Source organism: Pipistrellus hanaki (assembly GCF_964339955.1).
Source record: "Pipistrellus hanaki genome assembly, chromosome: 7".
Lineage (NCBI taxonomy): Eukaryota > Metazoa > Chordata > Mammalia > Chiroptera > Vespertilionidae > Pipistrellus > Pipistrellus hanaki.
Window position 1 is genome coordinate 67,755,733 of NC_140509.1, and position 20,172 is coordinate 67,775,904.

Here is a 20,172-nt window from a genome sequence, read left to right on the forward strand (position 1 = left end):
AGTGCATCATGTATATGAGAATTCAAAGTCTGGGTTGAAAAAGAGTGACTAAAAGAAATTATAAGGAACCGTGTGCAAGGGATATTGTACAGCAGTGAAAAGAACACTGAGCTGAGAGATGGCAGCCAGTGGAAGTTCATCTGTAAAACAGGAACTTGGACTGGATGACTGGCAGGGACACTCTGTCCTTGCCCTGACAGATGTCCTCTGGCTCTGCCCTAGGAGGCTGGCCGGCTGCCTTACATCCAGGTGCTCCCTTGCCCTCTAACTTCTGCTTAGTTCTGCCAATGAGGAGGACCCATGGCAGAGACAGGAGGGGTAGGGGAAAGAAAGTTAAGGATTCCACTTGGACATCCTTGTAAGGTCCCAAAGGTTGTGGATCCTCTCAAGGCCTCTTGCATTCTATGACTCTCCCCCTGCACCGGGAGGTGTTCTCCAGGCGTGCACCCATGGGCATGCGCTACTCCTGCAGTCCTCCTGTGCCTTGCTCACATCTGTGGTGTCAGGACTTTTGCAAATGAACTCCCCCCCAGGTTATCCCAATTCAAACGCTGCTGGAACTCTGCTGATACTGCAAGAGTTCTCCCAGCTGTCAATGCACACATGCTTATTTGTGAACTACTGAACTTGGTTTTCTTGTTCTTTCTCCAAAGTAATGACTCCTGGCTTTTACACGTGAAGTTCAGATGGTGCGAAACTTAGCAGAAGAAAGAATTCTGAGTTCATTCCCTTTTCTTAAAAGTAAGGACATCCACTTACCCCAAGGAAGACAGACGTCAAAAGTAAGTAAATAAGGGCACAGCTTTATTTCACTACAAGGCAGTAAGTACATCTTTGTATCAAAAGTTCAATGCTAGTGATCTTGTACCAAACGTTGTTAAGGCAGCTCCGGACCCTAGTCTCCCTGGCCCAGCTGCAAACACAGGCTCTGTGTGGCAGTTCTGAGACCAGACACTTCAAAACCAAGAGGAATGCTGATCAAACACATAACATCTGAATTAAGGAACAGTCAGGCCGAACTCAAAACAAAACGTAGGACACCAATAACATAGATCTCCCAAAAAAAAGAAGTGCAACCTTTATGAACCACAGTTAACAACAACAACAAAAAATAACAAAAAACAAATGCATAAGTCTCCCAAATAAGTTTTCCAATGTATTATAAAAGGAAAAAAAAAAAAAGTATACATATAAAAAATAAAAAAGTCTGAAATAACTAGTGCATAGTCAATTATCTAACACCAAGTCTCTGTCCAAAGCTCTACTGCTCCTCTCATACTAGCAGCATGTCTACAGGCTAAGACCATAGCAGCAAGACACATCTTTTCATTTGGCATTTACAAAATTAAATTACTGAATAAAAATATAATTTGTTTTATAAAACTATTTCATACAGTAATAATTTTTAAAGCAAGCCAACAAAAAACTCACCAAATGGTTTAGTACAGTAAGTGTACCTCCAATGTTAGTAACCATAAATGAGCATTTACAATCTTGATTAATTGTCCCATGGTATTAAACCAACGTTTATAGTAATGCATTGTGTTTAGTGATTGAGAAAAGTGAAATATTGGAGTACCGTATTTTGGGCAAAATTTCAAAAATCTCATCATGAAAAAATACTGGGTCTGTTGGATTCTCTAAAATACAGGTAAATCGCTTTATGTTTAAAAACATCTGCACTAAGATATTAACAACTGGCTACAATTCATTACCTAATAATTTAGGTAAGACTGTTATTTATTTATTTTTTTAAAAATTTTTTTAGTTGGGTGAAATCTGATAAGATTTCATCCACCTAAAATGCACTTGGTGCTGCTCTCAACTGTTGTACCACAACAAAAATAGGTTCTTCTCCCTTTCATGAAAAGTTTCATGTAGAGGAACGACATATCCGAAGTCGACGTGAAGTGTTCTGAAAACCATAATGCTTGTCTGGGAACGTCTCACATGACCAGAGTCCGGGTTGAGAAGGCATTCCCATATTTCCGAGCCTGACCGGTGGCTGTCACCTGATCTTCCATCTTCCCACAGGATGCAGCTTCCCAGGCCCCGCTACAAGGCTGGTGGGAAAAAGAGGACAACAGCAAAGTCAGACAGGAAGTACATACATTAGCACACAAATGGAGTCCCAATCCTAGCACAGCCGGCAGAAGGGATTTTGACCTCCAGATAGCAAGTGGTGGACACCAGGGAGCCTTGGTCAGATAAAACCTTGGCCTCTCTGACACCCAGGAATCCAGCAGAAATTGTTTATACCTAAGAGAAAAAAAATCCACTCCAGTGTCTTAAGATATAGTCACATCTTCATACTTGAGTGCTTTTTTGTCTATTAGGCGATTTTATAAAGACAAGAATGGGATAAAAATTCCCAAAGGTGAGCTCTATTTACTCATTAAGCAAATTTGTGATGCGTGAATTTTCTGAAAGAAGAAGCTCTTATAAGTGCTAGAATTGATCACCAATTACTAAACATGGCATATGGTTGTTTTGTTTTTTTTTAATAGCAATTAAATAAATAATTTAAAATATCTGGCCGAAGCCGGTTTGGCTCAGTGGAAGAGCATCGGCCTGGAGACTGAAGAGTCCCAGGTTCGATTCTGGTCAAGGGCATGTACATTGGTTGAGGGCACATCCCTGGTGGGGGGTGTGCAGGAGGCAGCTGGTCAATGTTTCTCTCTCATTGATGTTTCTAACTCTCTATCCCTCTCAATTCCTCTGTGTAAAATCAATAAAATATATTTTAAAAAAGTAAAATATCTGTTTACCAGGATAGCTTACTTATTATTTTAAATTAAATCTTTATTGTTGAAAGTATTACATATATCCCCCCTACCCCCCCATTGACCCATTGATCCTTTCTAGCCCATCCTCCACTCCGGGCCTTCCCCAAACTATTGTCTGTGTCAGTGGGTTATGCATTATGCATACAAGTTCTTTGGTTGATCTCTTCCCACCCAGCCACTCCTGCTTTCCCTCTGAGATTCCAGCCTGTTCCATACTTCTATGTCTTTGAGTCTATTTTGTTCTTCAGTTTATTTTGTTCATTAGATTCTAGAGATGAGTGAGATCATGTGATACTTGTCTTTCTCTGACTGGCTTATTTCACTTAGTGTAATACTCTCCGGGTCCCTCCATGCTGCCTCAGGATAGCTTACTTCTCAGACACACTGGAAGATGGAATGGGCAGCATCCAGACCCAGGCCCAGTGCCTGGCACCTCACACACATGACCTCATTTGCACAGCACTGCTACCCCAGGAGGGAGGTTCATTCTCTCCTGAGTCAGGCAGAGAACAGACACTTGGAGTGGAGATAATTTGCCAAGGCCACTGCCAGGGTAAGTGATGGCATGGCTTTGAGTCTAGGTCTGTCTTCCACACAGCCCCGGCTCCTGCCTTCCCTCCATGTGACTCCAAACCAAAAATAAGTACTCTCCATGCCCAACTTAGTTCCCGAAAAGATCTGAGATGCTCACAAAATAAAGACAAGATAACAGAGTTTTAAAAGTGGACAAGGCAGGATTACAGAAAAATGTATAAAAATTAATAATAATTGTACTTCCCACGAAGCACAATGCACATACTAAGTGTAAACCTCAATTTTGGTCCTGGGCTCTCCAGCAGTCAGTGCAAAGAGGGAAATAGAAACACAAACTCAAATCTAAACCAATGGTATTAAAAAAGCACAACTATGCCTGGTATTGACATCAAAGAGATTTTTCTTTTCCACCAGACAGAAGAAAAAGAAAAGAAAGGCCTCTGCTTTCTAGAGCCTTGTGTTCCCTTCAGGAAACAGCCAGAAGAGCGTGTATGGAGTGTGGTGCCAGGCCCAGGGGAGGAGGTGATGGGACACCAAGGAACTGCCAGGGCAATACTCTAGGGCAGTGATTGGCAAACTGTGGCTCACGAGCTACATGTGGCTCTTTGGCCCCTTGAGTATGACTCTTCCACAAAATATCACAGCCTAGATGAGTCTATTTTGAAGAAGTGGCATTAAAAGAAGTTTAAATTTAGAAAATTTGGCTCTCAGAAGAAATTTCAATCATTGTTCTGTTGATATTTGGCTCTGTTGACTAATGAGTTTGCCGACCACTGCTCTAGGGCAATGATTTCCAATGGTTTCCATCTCATGGCACACATCAACTAGTTACTAAAATTCTGATTTGACAAAACAATAGATATACTTCTGATTCATTCACACTGGATGGCTATTGTGTCATTTGTTGTTGTTGTTATTGTTAATTCTCACTCAAGAGTACTTTTCCATTGAATTTTAGAGAGTGGAAGAGAAGGGGAGAGACACAAATGGAGAAACATCCATGTGAGAGAGACACATCAACTGGTTGCCTCTTGCACATGCCTCGACCAGGGCCCGAGATTAAGTCCTTGACAGGAACTGAAACTGACACCCTTCAGTCCATGGGCCAGTACTCTATCCACTTAGCCAAACAGCTAGGGCTGTGTCATTTTTTAAAAAAATTTGAAAATTGAAGGGAAAAGTGGTCAGTATCTAAATAGTCAGGTATTGCATATTTTAAAAATTCTGCAGCACACCAGTTGAAAATCACTGCTCTAGGGAAAGGGTAAGAATAGGCAGGATTTAGGTAGATTGGACAGAGAGGATTGTAACCCAAGTGGAGAAATATCATGAAGAAGTCAGGGAGCTGAGACTTGTACATTCTTTGTAGGAGGACCTAGGTGAGAGGAAGAGATACAGTGCATCAAATGACTCTTCACAGGTGCTTACGACACACCTCCCATGCTTCCAAGTGTTTTACATGATCATCTCATTTACTTCTCACACGACACATGTGGAACACTGCACCTGTTTTACAGACCAGCAACTTAAAAGAGAAAATTTAGGGAACATCCTCAAGGTCACCCAGCTAAGAAGCGATGAAGCAAGAATATGAACCCAGGCCCTAGTGAGTGTAAGAAGCTGCTTCCATTAGAGTTCTTATCAGTAGACAATTGTGGGGTCAGGCCAGAAAGGCCATGGAGTGTTGGGGTGTCAAAGTTATCAGACTTTAGCAAAGAAGTATGATAATTCTGACTGAACATGGTAATGGGGTTTCCTCACCTAGTGGCTGGGACACAGTTTCAGTGACATAAGATTTATAGCACCATGTGTCTAACTTGCAAACTTTCATAGGACACACACTGGGTTCTCTCACTTCTGCCTAATCTGCTACCCATCTCCACCACCACCACCAACAAAGGCACTGGCCAAGTTTACACATGTTTACTCTGAAGGCTCAGAGGCTCCACATGTATCCTGAACTATACGACATAGCAAGGTGGATTATAATCGCAATATTTTCCTGGAAGTGGATCACAAAGATGGCAGGACAAAGATGGGTTGAATTCTGCCACTGAGCCACTTTAATGTTTTCCTAAACAAAAATTATCAGGGTAGTTACAGCTTCCTATGAAATAATTCTGAATAGGTGATGTTTCTCTAGTTTCAAACAAATAGATAATTCTCATACAAATTTCATGTTTTAGTTACTTGAGTGTTAACATTTTCCAGTGCAGTATTGAAACACCAAATTGACATAAGAAACCCAATTAAAAAATAAAATGCAATGCTATAATTTGAAATCTTGAGCTCGCGTTTGTAGTCATTGTAGCAGTGTGACATATAATAACTACCATTTGAGAGCAAACAGCTTAACTACGGTATTATGCAGTGCTTGAAGTATTTAGATCTTACAAAGCTAGTGTTTGAAGATGTAGCAAAATAAAATATCTTAATACACTAATTCCCAATATGTAAATCTAAAATTACATAAAGATACACACAAAAATACAAATTTTGAGAGAACGCATTCAAAAAATGGAGGGAAAGTGAGAAGGGAGATAAAAGTGAGGAGCAGGGAAGAATGTTTCTGTTTTTCTTGGTTAAGAATTTTTCTACTTAATTGTGCTTCAATTAATATAGAATTGAATTCTAAAATACGATGTTGACACAGTCTTATGCTTGCTTTTACTATACCTCTTGGTTAAAGTCAAGCTCTGATCCTTGGCTATATGATTCTTAAGTTAATTCAGAATTCCTAAAATCTGTTTGGGAGAATCTAATCCCAAGTATTATCAGTTTAATATATTTTCAACTTGAAATGCGGCTGTGTTCTTGCTGGATCTCCCACACACTGTGGCTTCGTATTTGGCTCTCCTCCAGGCCCAGATGTTTAAAATATGATCAGTATAAGGAAGGCACCATATATTTTAAAATAGGATTTCGAGATAAACTTTTCAGTCAAAATGGAATTTACCAAGAAATAAATCAAATGGACTGATGTATTCAAATTCCAGAAAGCAGAGCAATTCAGGGGCATAGAAGCCCTGAAGCTCAGGGCCTATGAAGGGCAAGATGACTGGGAACACCTGACTCTCCCAGTGCAAACACTAGGATGGAATACCACTGTGTACAAGAGCCACTGTGTGCAGAACAATAAACCACAGGTACGTGTGCGGGCACCTCCTTTTCTGCACTGTGCGCGCACAAAGCAAACACTTGTTACAGAAATGACTGAATAACTCTGGTCAGAGCTGACACATACTCACACCTACTGCGTGAAAGGGAGGGCAGAAGGCAGAGTACTTGGGTAAGAAAAGAAACACTCAGGTCCAACAGCCCAAATGGCAGCTGCCTCCTCTTGTGCTATTTCCTTCTCCCTCCTTAACTTGAAGCCCGGGGCCCTGGGCCAACTTTTCATGCAGACAGAATAATCTTGACAAACAAGGATTAAATATCTTTGTGCTGGAAGAAGATTTTTTCATGCTGTCATGTAGATTTTTTTTGCATCCTCCTCATTCCCTCTCTTTAAATTTTAGTTTCATTTACAATAAAGAATTGATAAGAATTACGGATTTGTGCACATGAATTCTTGTTAGGTTACTAACCTATGGTAGTATTGCAGACATGTCATTCTACCCAGATTTATTTCAACATTAATAATCCTACTGCACATCCTCCTCCTCTTGCCTGCAAGTCACCTTGCTTATCCTATAATCTACCTTTACTGCCCCTGGGCAGAAGTGAACTGTAAACAGACTGTCAGAGCTTTCACTGAGGTCACCTGCTAAAGCACTTTAAATAAATACTCAGATCCTCTGTAGAAAACAGAAGAAATAAAAGGAGACAAGACCATGTCTGCAGGTGGTTTTCTGTCAGATTATCCTCACATTGCTCACTTAGAATATGAATGGTTTTTTCATCATGCTGAAAAACAACTATTATTATCATTATGTTCAAATAGCAACTTCACACGATAGCTGCTGATGTCAAAAGCCTTGGCAAGATATGTGCTTCTGCAATCCGCAGGCCTAATAAGAAATTTGCATAAATCATAAAAACCAAAGCAACTTGTGAGATGATATTATGTTTTTATTTTAAATTATAAGCAGATATGAGAGTTGTCCACAAGAGTATGAATAAAAATGATCTGATTATTCTATTTAACCCATCTGAAGAAAACAGTTTGGGCTAAAATTATAAAAGTCAGATTTCCTTTCCAAAGGGGTACGCTTTTAAAATGTATCAGTTATGCCCTAACTGGTTTGGCTCAGTAGATAGAGCATCGGGCCTGTGACCTGAAAGGTCCCAGGTGCGATTCGAATCAAGGGCATGGATGGGCACATCCCCAGTAGGAGGTGTGCAGGAGGCAGCTGATTGGTGTTTCTCTCTCATCAGTGTTTCTGATTCTCTATCTTTCTCCCTTTCTCTCTGTAAAAAAAATCAATAAAATATATTTAAAAAATAATAAAATTATGAGAGATAACAAAGAAATATTTAGTTGTTTCTTGAAAGTCAAGGATGAACCTGAGATGAACTGTCACTAAGATAAGGTTAATGGCTTCCAGACTTTTCTCAGGCATAAATGTCACCCTATGCATAAGTGCACAAAACAACGAACTTCCCTAACTTCAGGGTTGTTAACTTTTCATAGTAAAGAGCCCTAAAAGTTAGGGGAGAGAAGGCCTAGGAAGTTGCCCAATCCACCAGTGCCTCCACTTCCCATCCAAGCCCAAGTTAACAATTGCTAATATGCAGGGTCTTTGCCTAAATTTGAAGTTGTCCCAGATATCTGTAGGGGTCTCTTCACCTTACATCTTTATAGATTTTCCAACAGTTTATATCTCATAGCCTAGGGTGTTACAAATTTTTGGAAGAATAGCTCTTTCCTTAGTCACATATTAGTTCCAGACTATTAAGATCAAGCCAAGTGCCAAATTAATCTAAAGTAAGTCTATCTTTGCTGGCCTGAGGAAGATTCAATGTCATAGTGTCACCAACCCAACCCAAAGAAAATCACCACATCTTGTAATATCTGGGGCAGGGCATTCTGAATTGTAGAACTTGACATACCTTCCTACTCATTTAGCCTTTGTCATGTCAACCCCAAAATTATACCCAGCAAACTTGCTAAATTTATTTATTTTTAAATATTTTTTGTTGAATTTATTAGGGTGACATTAGTTAATGAAATTAAGTAGGTTTCACATGTACAACTCTATAATCCATTATGTGTATATTGCACTGTGGGTTCACCAATCAAAGTCAAGTCTCCTTCCATCACCATTTATCTGCCCCCTTTTCCCCCATTCCTCTCCCTACCCGCAAATCTGGCTTATTATATAACGTATCTTAAAAGCAGGTTGCTGGAATACTGCTGACAGTTATGCAAAACTCTTGCCAAGACAAGTGGGAAAAAGTGACTCAAAGGGAGAACCAAAAGAATATGAACATATATGACAACACACTGTACTAAAGAATGCCTGGAAAGCTCAGTGTCACGTGGAGACAGACTGTTTCCATACCTGTTGACATGCCAGCACAAGTAACAGAAGAAAAATAAAGAAAACCAGTAAATCAGTTGTTTCATTTCCATAACACCAATGAGATCTGACTACCTCTATTTCAGGAATCAGTTGAATCAGCTCTTTCTTTTGGTGACCCACTGACACAGTTCTGCATGAGTGGAACAAGGAATGAGACAGAGTGCGCTAGAGGAAATAATACACCACAGGGCAAGAAGACTGGTCGTTGGTGAGGCCTCCTTGTCTGTGTTTCTAAGGACAGGATTGCACATGCCCTTTCCCTAATAACAGACACCATCTATGTCCACTGGCAAGTGAGCTGCCATTTTGAAAGCATTATAATGTCCACTTGAACTTCATAGCAACCTATGAAGTGGGATGAGTGGAGGATGTGCCATGGTCCTAGTTTTCAGACAAGAGCATTTTGATCTGAACAGGTTAAGGAATTAAAGACATGCATGCACTTAGATGGTGTCTAGAAAGAACCCAGGTTCCTGCTAGGTGCATGGTAATTTATTACACGGCTCAGCAACGCTGATCATGCAAAAAGGTTTTGCCCTATTAAAAAAAAATCATAAGTAATTTATATAAAAATAGGAGCAATCCAAAACATGTGATGCTGAAAAAAGTGAGCTTTAATTGCTTGCAATAATATTTTAAGATTTCTTGATGCTGTGCAAATGTGTTTAAATTATAATGGCTTGAGAAATTGACTTAAACTCACTCTTTGGAAAAGTAAGGCCATGACAAGCCAAGTCAGGAAATTAAAATTTAAGGCTGTCATTCTGTGGTTACCGAAAAGAGGAAAGTGAGTGAGTAAAAAGCATATGAATATATTTTTTACACTTGGGTTTTAAATAGGAATAAAAGGAAATTATAATTTAAGAGAAAAATACAGAAGTTCAGAAGGCTTATAACTTAAGTACAGTTTCAGATCTACTAATAAAAATGTCGATCTTAAGAAATGCTTGGTAGTAAAATGTATTTATTTAAAAATGTAAAGCAAATTGAAAGCATATTGAGGAAAATAGGCACCTCTTTTCTTCTTACCAAGGAGGGAGTGTGTGTGTGTGAATGTGTGTGTGTGTGTGTGTGTGTGTGTTGTGTGTTGTGTGTGTGTGTGTGTGTGTGTGTGTGTTGTGTGTGTGTGTGTGCGCCGTAGGCTCTCTCAGGGTAACTTTTGAACAGCTCAAGCTTTCTAGGCTGAATTTGTACTTCCACACTGTGATCATTTTTGAGCTTTTAGACTCCATTCTCTACCTCCACACAACGTGAGGAGAATGGTCCAAGGTGAAAACTCACATATTTTAAGCTAAACAAAAGACATGTGTCTCAGAACATTTATATTATGGTTCCCTGTCTGCTTTTATAATTTAAAATGAAAGCACCTTAACAACAAACAAGAAACCCAATAATTATAAGATTATGTAGCTGCCGCAAACTACTTTTGGCAAATATTCAACATAAATAATGTTATTTGTGCACAATGGCTAATAATTGCTGCTATTTACAGATTCTAGTTTATGTGTTAGGAGATACATGGAGAGTTCTGATTTATAAAGTTTATTGCTTCTCAATGCACATAAGAAATAGGCATATTTAGTACCCTGACTGGTCTCTACAGACATTTCCCATCATGGTATAGGTTCTATTGGACAGCACTGGTCAAAAGATTAAGAGAAATATAAGAGACTTAAACACCAAATGCAACCTGTGAAACAGGTTGATCAAACAAACAATAAAAATATTCTTTTCTGAATTCATGGGGAAATTTAAATATAGCCAGGTATTAGAATATCAAGGAAGTATTGTTAATAATGTCATCATCATAGTATTAAGGTATATATAGAAATGATCTTACTTTTAGAGATACATGAGAATAAAATGTTGCATTGTCTGGAATTTTAGAATGCTTCATATAAAATGCATGGAGTATATATGGCAAAGTGTTAGTAATTATTAAATCTAATTCATAGAATATTTGCTATACGTCAATGTATGCTTGAGATATATCATAATGAAATGGTAAACACATAGCTTCTTGCAGTTCTAGTTTTTAAATATCACATGTATTTACACATATCTCTGTATAAGCATGTGCATTTATATGTACATGAAAAGCTGAACCTTAAGGCCCAGTATCTGGGCCTCAATAACAGTAATTGGTTGTGTAAAGTGTTACTGCCACAATAAAGCCAGGGATGATTAAAACTGAAATGACAGAAGCCAGATTGCACAATTATGTAGTCTTCAATAAACTGTTCTTATATCTAAGGAAAGTTATTTAGACAATTAGATGGATAGATAATAGTTATATAACACTGCTCTATTACAAATAGCAAATATTTTAGAAGTCTCAAAATTTTAAAATACTGTAGGAGTCATATTTGGTTGTTTTAATTAAGAGCACTATGATAAAAATATGTAGTTTGCTAAAATCTCACTTAATATTGGACTTATTGTTAGTGTAAATAAAGTTTATAGAAGTTAAATGTATATAAAGTACTTTTAAATCAAATAGCCACATCATTTAACAAAGGCACAATATGTTCAATAATACCATCCATGGGAGATCTGCCTCATTAGATCAAAATATTAATGGATACATATGATAAAGCACTGTTTTAAACAAACAAAATTACCAAATTGCATAAAAACCTATATACTGTTGAACTAGGATTATATGAACTATAGGTAATTTGTGTTAAATATTTAGAATTATTTGATGCATTTTTCAATTTTTATCATAAAAGTTTGAAGCATTTTAGAAATCACTGTATTTCTATGGTATCTGAAACTAGATCTCCATGTCATAAAACAAAGGAGATATTTGGTGTGTAGGATTCATTCAACAAATATTTCTTAAAATGAATTGGTTACCTATTATAACAGGTTATTAAAGTAAATCTGAGCAGTGTAAATCCATAAATCTATAGTGCTGACAGAAATACTGACTCTAAAATTAACTTTCAGGTCTCAGTTATTCAGTTTAGTAGAACAAACAAATGCCACCTTCACCGATGGATGTACACAGCTGGCTTAATCTTAATATACAGATGTGAGAATTGCTAGAGTTCCAGATAGGACTTGTTAACATGCTGGAAATATCCTATTTAATAAAGAGGGGAAATGCTAATTGACCTCTTGCCATTGCAAAGATGGCAGCACCCACAGCTAATAAGGAGGGAATATGCTAATTGAGTGCCACACCCTCAAATATAGGGGCACCCGCAGCCACAAGAAGGCAGTGTCCAATTCACTCAGCCCCACTGGGGTGCCTGCCTCTGGAGTGCCCCAGTCCCCTTAACCCCCCAGCTGCCCAGGCCTGGCCCAAGACATAGGCAAGCCTCAGATGGCAGCTGCCAGGCCGCCCAGGGCCACCTGAGACTCAGGCAGCCAGGGCCAGCCAAGGCTTGTGCTGCCAGCAGTGGCAGCAGCAGAGGTGTGATGGGGCATTGCCTTTCCCTGATCGCCGGGTCGCCTCTCACCCCTGAGGGCTCCTGAACTGTGAGAGGGGGCAGGCTAAGTTGAGGGGTCTCCCCTCCAGTACATGAATTTTCATGCACCGGGCCTCTAGTAGATTAATAAAACAAAGCTACTACTTAATTTTGAATTTCAAAAATAAGTAATGTTTTCTTGAAATAAAATATAAATATACTGAAAATAAAGTTCCATACTGAGTTTTGAAAAATGCAGTAGCAGGTTAGCCCCATGATATTGACACCTGACTTTCTTATTCTTATAGTTAAATATGTCATTTTTTTTTTTAAGCTAGCTCATTTCAAACTCCATTTAAACTCTAAATAACAGCTTGAGCTGATGGCTTAGTGATAGAACATAAAAAAATTTTCAGAACAAAAAGTAAACTATACCAAAGAACTTTATAGAATTTTTAAAAGCAGAGGAGATATTGACACATGTGTAATATATGATCTTAGTCTCAGACACAGTAAGAAATATTTCATCTCATCATGCATTGGGAACCTGCTCTAATAAAAATGTCCATCATGTCTCATATGAGTGGCAGCAAGGAATTTTTAACTTTTTGAACATACATTTTTATTGATTTCAGAGAGGAAGGGAGAAGGAGAGATAGAAACATCAGTAATGAGAAAGAATCATTGACCAGCTGTGTCCTGCATGCCCCACACTGGGGATTGAGCCTGCAACCCAGGCATGTGCTCTGACTGGGTATTGAACCCTGACCTCCTGGTTCAAAGGTTGATGCTCAACCACTAAGCCACAACAGAGTTTTTATATCAAGAGTTGTTTAAAAGTACCGTTCCTCTATGTCTAAAAACTCTGATCAAAGGATTGATTATCGACCAATGGACTGGTTGATTGATTGTCAAAGTGGACTTTACTTCAGTAGCTCACAGGGGTCCTCCTCACCCCAGATTAAAGAGGAGTCCTGATTGGGGTTGGATAGTCCATCTCAATTGTTGCCAGTTGCACCCAGCCCTAGGGAATGACTTTTAAGATATCAATGTTGGAATGGTAATTACCTGCAAGGGACTTGCCAGGGACCTGTTTTTAGGTACTGTGAAAGCTTTGAGGACATTGTCTTCATCTTCTGATACTGGCGTCATTAAAACGGAACTTGTAAGAATATTCTAAAAAAAGAGAGAATAATTTGAAATTCAAATGAAGTTGGATAATATGAAAGCCAACACAATTCTGACACTACAGTGAGTAGACTGCTATGAGATGATACACATTAGAGGGGGGAAATGCAGGTGTCTGCCAGAAATTATCTTCTCAATGAGCAAAAAGGAGAACTCAACTATGTACTAACCCCAATCCCACTGCAGCCAATATCAATAAGAAAAAAATCTAGGCATGATTTAGGCACTCAGAAAATATCTACTAAATAAATTATTAAATACATCTTTAAAAATGAAAGTTTTACTAATCTCTAGTGAGAGAACTGCTTATTTTATGTATTGACACAAAAATATTTCAGAGGTACAAATTAGTGACAGTATACTACAATGGTTAAAAGTATGTAATTTAAAATTAGACTTTCTGAGTTTTAACCCTGAACGCCACTTATTAGCTGTATGATCTTGAACAAGTGACTAAGCCTCCCGGTGCCTCAGTTTCTCAGCTGGTATAATGGAAATAATGTTATCAACCTTGTAAGGATGTGGAGAGCATTAAATGAGTTAATGTATCTAAAGCTCTTAGAATAGTATTCATCACTTTGTGCACATTGAAAGAATATTAGCCATTGTTACTAGCTTTGATTCATCATAAAGGATACTCATTTACAAATTAGAAACTTTAAAAAATGGTGGTAACTGGTGCTAAAAAAAAAAAGAAATGAGCCTTCAAGCCATGAAAAGACATGAAGGAAACAAAAGCACATATTATTAAGTGAAAGAAGCCAGTCTAAAAAGGCTACATTTTGTAAGATTCCAACTATATGACATTCGGGAAAAGGCAAAACCCTGGAGACAGTAAAAAGATCCGTTGGTTGCCAAGGGCTGAGGGGGAAGAAGGGACAAATAGGTGGAGCATAAAGAATTTTTAATGAAACTACTCTGTGTGATACTATAATGGTGGGTACATGTCATAAATTTATCTAAACCCATAAAATTTACAACACCAAGAGTGAGCCCTGATATAAACTATGGACTTCGGGTGATAACTGTAACAAATGTATCATTCTAGTGGGGGAGGTTGATAATGAGGGAGACTGTGCATGTGTGGGGACAGTGTGTTTATGGGAAATCTCTGTTCCTTCTGCTCAACTTTGCTGTGAGCCAAAACTACTACAAAAAATAAAATCTATTTTAAAAAAATGGTGGTAACCAAAGCAATCCAGTATAGGGTGCAATAAAGGGCATCGACTATAGACACTATAACACTATGCCACATGCTACACAGAATCAACCAGGTGACAACTTAACAAGGAAATACTACATTTATCAAAAGGCAGATAAATAAAATGAAAAGAAAATTTAAAAATTAACAATCTGTTTTCATGGAAAATGCCAATGTTCATACAGCAGATTTTTTAAATGGCAAGGACCTTCAAATCCTAAGAAAACAAATAATGACAAAGCCTGCAATGGAATAGAATCTATTTCCAATATTTAAACAAAACCTCTACTTTATACTCAACATTAATAACTGTAAGAAAATGTTCATGCAAGAGAATATTCCGATGACACATTGAGGAGTGCTGAAACCACAGTAGCCCACGTGCCACACACAGAATCCTGTGCGCACCAACATCTCATCCCATGGACTTGTACTTACTGGCACATCTGCCACAGGTGATGCCTGTGTGAACAGCTGAGTGTTCAGACTCTCCCCTTCCCAGTGGTTGGAGCAGAAGAAGTTTCCTGCTTTATCAGTTGGAGATTCCACCTAAAAGCAAACAGGAAGTGCTTTGTTGTTTCTAGAACCAGAATTTCCCAGAAAACAGCTCTACTCAAGGGTAAATTTCTGTAAAATGAATAGGCTCTGAGAGGCTCATGTGTAGCATGGTTACTGCAGTTGATGTCACTGTATTGTATAATCGAAATCTGCTAAGGAAGCAGAGTTGAAATTTTCTCACCTATAAGGGCAAATATGTAAGGCGATGGATGTGTTAACTAACTCAATGAGGGAGTATACTTTCAAATGTGTACATATATCAAATCCTCATGTTGTACACTTTAAACAATTTACAACTTTACTTGTCAGTTACATCTCAATTAGGCTGAAAACGAGTGAATGTCTAGCCAGTCTCCTAATCATTTATCCTTATATGAAAATAAATTCAAAAGGCACCATATCTAAGCTGTTAAAAACGTTTCTTGCTACCAAGCTCAAACTTCAATCTTGCAATTTAGATTCTCTTTCTTTTACATCATGAATTAAAGATACTATTATTTTAATTTCAGTTCTCCATGACATCTGAAAATTAAATATATATGTGTCAATAATCTCTCTATGTAGCCGGAGACAAAAATAAGTAAAAAGCTCCTTCCTTCTCATTCCTTTATCCTCTCCAGCATGCTTTTTGTTCAAACATGAAGTAGATAGAAGTGGCTTGGCTCCCCAAATGACAGGTCACATGTCTGCAGTCTGACCCCAGATCTGAACTGCCTCTGGTATGAAAACCTTGGTAGGAAAAGTGGTATTGTTCCACAGTGATGATGCAGACTCGTCAATAAGGAACAAAGGGAACAGCATTCACAGCCTATTCCTTTCAAAGGATCGCAAACTTACCTCTTGTTTGATCTTCTTCAGTAAAGGTCCATTTCCTTGAAATTCAGTGACAATTCCAGATTCATCAGATTCCTGTTTGATCACATCCTGCAGATCTTCTACTAGATGAGATGGTGTCTGAGGCTGAAGAGAAGAGTGGGCATGTTTGCATTAAAGGAAAAGTTCTGCCTAAACTAACAAACCAACTAACCCAAGAATTTTGCAAACACTTACTAGCATCTTCAGGGGGCCATATTTCATTTCTTGAGCTGCAAGTGCATGTTTAAATGGTGTAGGGGTTCTGGGAGAGCTTTCTAGGATTGACTTTTTGATAGCTGGAGTTCTGAAACTTTAGCAAGAAAACAAGTGTTGGCTCAATGCACAAGAACATATATCCCTCACACTGCTCTCCCTATTACATTTAATATTTTTCTACGTAATAAAAGACTGTGTTATTGGTATGGAATTGGGTATCCTGATTAATCACACAAGTATTGTTTAAAATAAAGAGAGATATTATGTACATCCATAATTCTGAAAACACATGTACTGCCTGCTCCTGGTTTTCTATAATGATCATAAGCATTCTGAAGATCTGTTGTCATTTACAAATACATTTCACCTATTATTAAAACAGGGCCCACAGTAAAAAACATGTTAATATTTTAACCTTCTTATTATACTTGGAAATAATAAGATTAAAGGCTGATTATAACTCATATTGATTTCTCTGCCTTTTATTTGAATTGGTTAAGCCTTTATTAAATATAAATGACTGCTTAATCACTCCTATAATCTCTCTATATATAAAAGCCTAAGGGACTGAACAACTGGTTGACCAGTTGCTGTGATGTGCACTGACCACCAGGGGGCAAATGCTCAATGCAGGAGCTGCCCCGTGGTAGTCAGTGTGCTCCCACAGTCAACGTCCTGCACCTGGCCAACATCCCGGGGCCAGCTGTCTTACCCCCCCCCCCCATTGCCCATTGGCCCCAATTGCCAGCCAGGCTGAGGGAGCCCACCTGTGCAAGAATTTGTGCACCGGGCTGCTAGTATCATATAATATTACTGGGGGTGTCAGAAGCAGTCCTAATATATATAAATTTCAAAAGAAAAAATAAGATTAAAAAATATGAACTAAAAAGAACTATTCTCGCCGAGACCGGTTTGGCTCAATGGATAGAGCGTCAGCTTGGGGACTGAAGGGTCCCAGGTTCGATTCCGGTCAAGGGCATGTACCTTGGTTGCGGGCATATCCCCAGTAGGGGGTGTGCAGAAGGCAGCTGATCGATGACTCTCTCTCATCGATGTTTCTAACTCTCTATCTTTCTCCCTTCCTCTCTGTACAAAATCAATAAAGTATATTTAAAAAAAAATAAATAAATAAAAATAAAAAAAATAAAAAGAACTATTCTCATTCTTATTCTGAAGTGTTTAATCAAAGAGAAAAGGAGGCTGAAAATGTTATTTTCAGTGAAGAAGAAAAGGCCTTATTGAACAAACAGAAAAACTGAATGGAAAAAGTTATATAAAAACTACCTCTGCATATATGGGAAAATTTGAGGTAAACTACAAAAATTAATTTAGTTTATCCTCCCACCATCTACCTCTGGATAGTTATAAAAGGCCCAGGGCACATATTCAATGTGGAATATACATTATTAAATACACACAAGTGAACCCATAACATTATACACATTCAAATAAATCAGGCTTGATGCCAGACACTGGGGACTATATTGCGACATTGGAGACTATATTCTCTTAAATAACTGTAAGTAAATAAAACAATAATTTTATTCTTGAACCAAGAACTTACATAGTATTTTCCTTTTGTGCTTTCACAGTCTGGTCTCTATGAAATGGTGTTGTAACAGTCAGTTTGTGACCACTGAGAGGGGTGGCAGTTAAAGAAGGCATTTCCAAGTCTAAGTTTTCATGATTACTGGAAGTGTTTAAGAACTAAATATGGGAAGAAAAAAAATTACTTCAATCAAACAGTCATTCTTTATTGAGCCAAATTTAAAAATCACACTGTGATAACAAGCAAATATGTTTTACTGACCCACCATATAAAATAAGAAAGATGCTCACAACATGCATTGTTGGACAAGGGTATCATTTTATGTTAATTGAACACCAATATTTGGAGTCTGATTTTAAAAAAAAACAAAACAAAAAAACAAAAAAAAAACACCAAAATCTAGGGTCATTGCTGGAAAAATTGCAAAATCCCAAGAAAGTATTCTCAATAAATGACATTTGCCATTAAAGAAATAAGATGCACTCTTCATGAAGATTAAAAGTGTTACAGTGATTTGGGGAAAGTAATGATTGTTTTTCTCTTATACTCTGTTGTCTCTCTTTAATGATCATTGAGCCATTATTATAGAAGGCTTACATTAGGTGGAACATTTTTAATAATAAACTGTCTCTCAGAACATTAATGATCTAGGACAGTGGTCGGCAAACTCATTAGTCAACAGAGTGGCAAACCGCGTCTCGAGAGCCACATGTGGCTCGTGAACTGCAATTTGCCAACCACTGTTCTAGGAAAGTAATAGGTGTTCCTCAAACAGTTCCAAGGTAAAATAAATTTGGGAAACACACATATCATAATCTCCTCCTGGACATTCACAATGCACATCAGTGTATTAAAAATCAATCTCTAACTTAGCTTGAATCAGTGTTTCCCAAACTTATATACTTTACATGTGGATGTATTCCTGGAACATCTATCCAAATTTGCAGAATGAATATTATCTAGAACACAATTTGGAAAATGCAAGCAAAAAGCAAGATACATTGTTTTGGTGAGTGCATCATATTTGTTCATACTTAAATCTATTCTTAACACTCAATAGACATAATTGGAAAAATGTTTTAAAATGCCAAATTATCTATTAATTTCAATTATTTTAATAATTAAGAAGGCAAGTTTTTGAAAAGGATTGTAATTTCCATGCCTTTAAATATTACCATATGAAACAAGAATATTTATTGGCAAAAAAAAACTATGCTACTAAAATCTTATGGCATAACTCAATATGCCATAATTTGAGAAATTAAAATTAAAACATAAATTATTTTACTTAAGCATTTGTCCTTCATCCTCTTCCCAAACTTTTTCACTTAAAGATGGAATGGAACCTTTAAAATTTCTAGTTGCAACCCAAGCATAGTTTGCTTCCTTTCACCCTTGGGTCAGTGAATCACATAAGTGAACAAAGAGGCAGAAGGGAAGTGAAGGGAAGGGAGTGAAGGGAAGGGAGTAGAGAAAAGGATAGAAATGTTAAACTCTAGTAGTGGAAGAAATAATAGCACACCTCATGCAACTAACCATCTTTCAAATCACCCAAAAGAGAGAATTATGACAAAAATCATTAGTCAATGTTCAGACAGCCTGAACTTTGGGAGGCAGTACGACTTAGCAACAGCTAGATTCAACAACGAATGAAATCAGTGAGGGTAAAAATAATTAGTCATATATTCCAAAGGATTAGTTTCTAGATTATTAAGGCCTGATTGTCTGTTGGAAATTAGTAACAGCTGTGCAGAAACTGTGCTCTACCTGCGAGGGGGAGAAGGACAGGCTTTTGACAGGGGACGGACTGGGAGTTGAACTGCTGACGTCAGCAAATGTGAAGGACCTAGAGTCTCCAGTGGCTAAGGGGCTGGCCTGGCGCCGCTTTGTTCGAAGGATGACCAGCGGAATTGTGCTGTGCCTTGCAGGCGGTAGGGGCTTGAGCGGGCCAAGTGAACCCTCGCTCAACGTGCGTTTACTAGGCTCTCTTGCGGGTCTATTCACATTGCCCCCTCTTTTCTGGAGCTGTAGGGCTTTGCCTGCATGCTGTTGGCTAGGTGAAAATTCTGCTTCTTCAAAGAGTTCAAAATTGCTGAGGTCACACCATGATGAAGAATCCTGAAAAAATGTAGGAGGCGCAGAACTCTGAGACAGTGTGTGCATGATATGTGCCATCACCTGAAACAGCACTGAGAAAGAGATGCTGAACGCAAAGAAAACACCTGCCAGGCCCCCTTGTTTAACATCTTCAGGATTAACAATGGTTCTGATACACGGCTGGTCCTACATGAGCGATGCAGGGACCTCTGGGTACTCCAGCATTTGCATGCAATCCAAAGCAAAA

At 38.2% G+C, this 20,172-nt stretch overlaps 1 protein-coding gene across 2 annotated transcripts in view; it reads right to left on the reverse strand.

Moving 5' to 3' along the window:
* Nucleotides 1-783: 783 nt before the first annotated feature.
* MYB (MYB proto-oncogene, transcription factor) overlaps nt 784-20,172 on the reverse strand; it is a 34,712-nt gene continuing 15,323 nt past the window's right edge. Inside the window, exons 10-16 of one of the 2 annotated variants that reach the window (XM_084889918.1) lie at nt 19,596-19,946; nt 17,844-17,986; nt 16,259-16,373; nt 16,046-16,168; nt 15,089-15,199; nt 13,330-13,437; nt 784-2,063 (exon numbers count right to left, since the gene is read on the reverse strand). In XM_084889918.1, coding sequence (XP_084746044.1) covers nt 1,947-2,063; nt 13,330-13,437; nt 15,089-15,199; nt 16,046-16,168; nt 16,259-16,373; nt 17,844-17,986; nt 19,596-19,946 — 1,068 coding nt within the window. In that variant the 3' untranslated portion in view covers nt 784-1,946. The remainder of the gene's footprint in view (nt 2,064-13,329; nt 13,438-15,088; nt 15,200-16,045; nt 16,169-16,258; nt 16,374-17,843; nt 17,987-19,595; nt 19,947-20,172) is intronic. The other variant, XM_084889917.1, reaches the window with a different exon arrangement.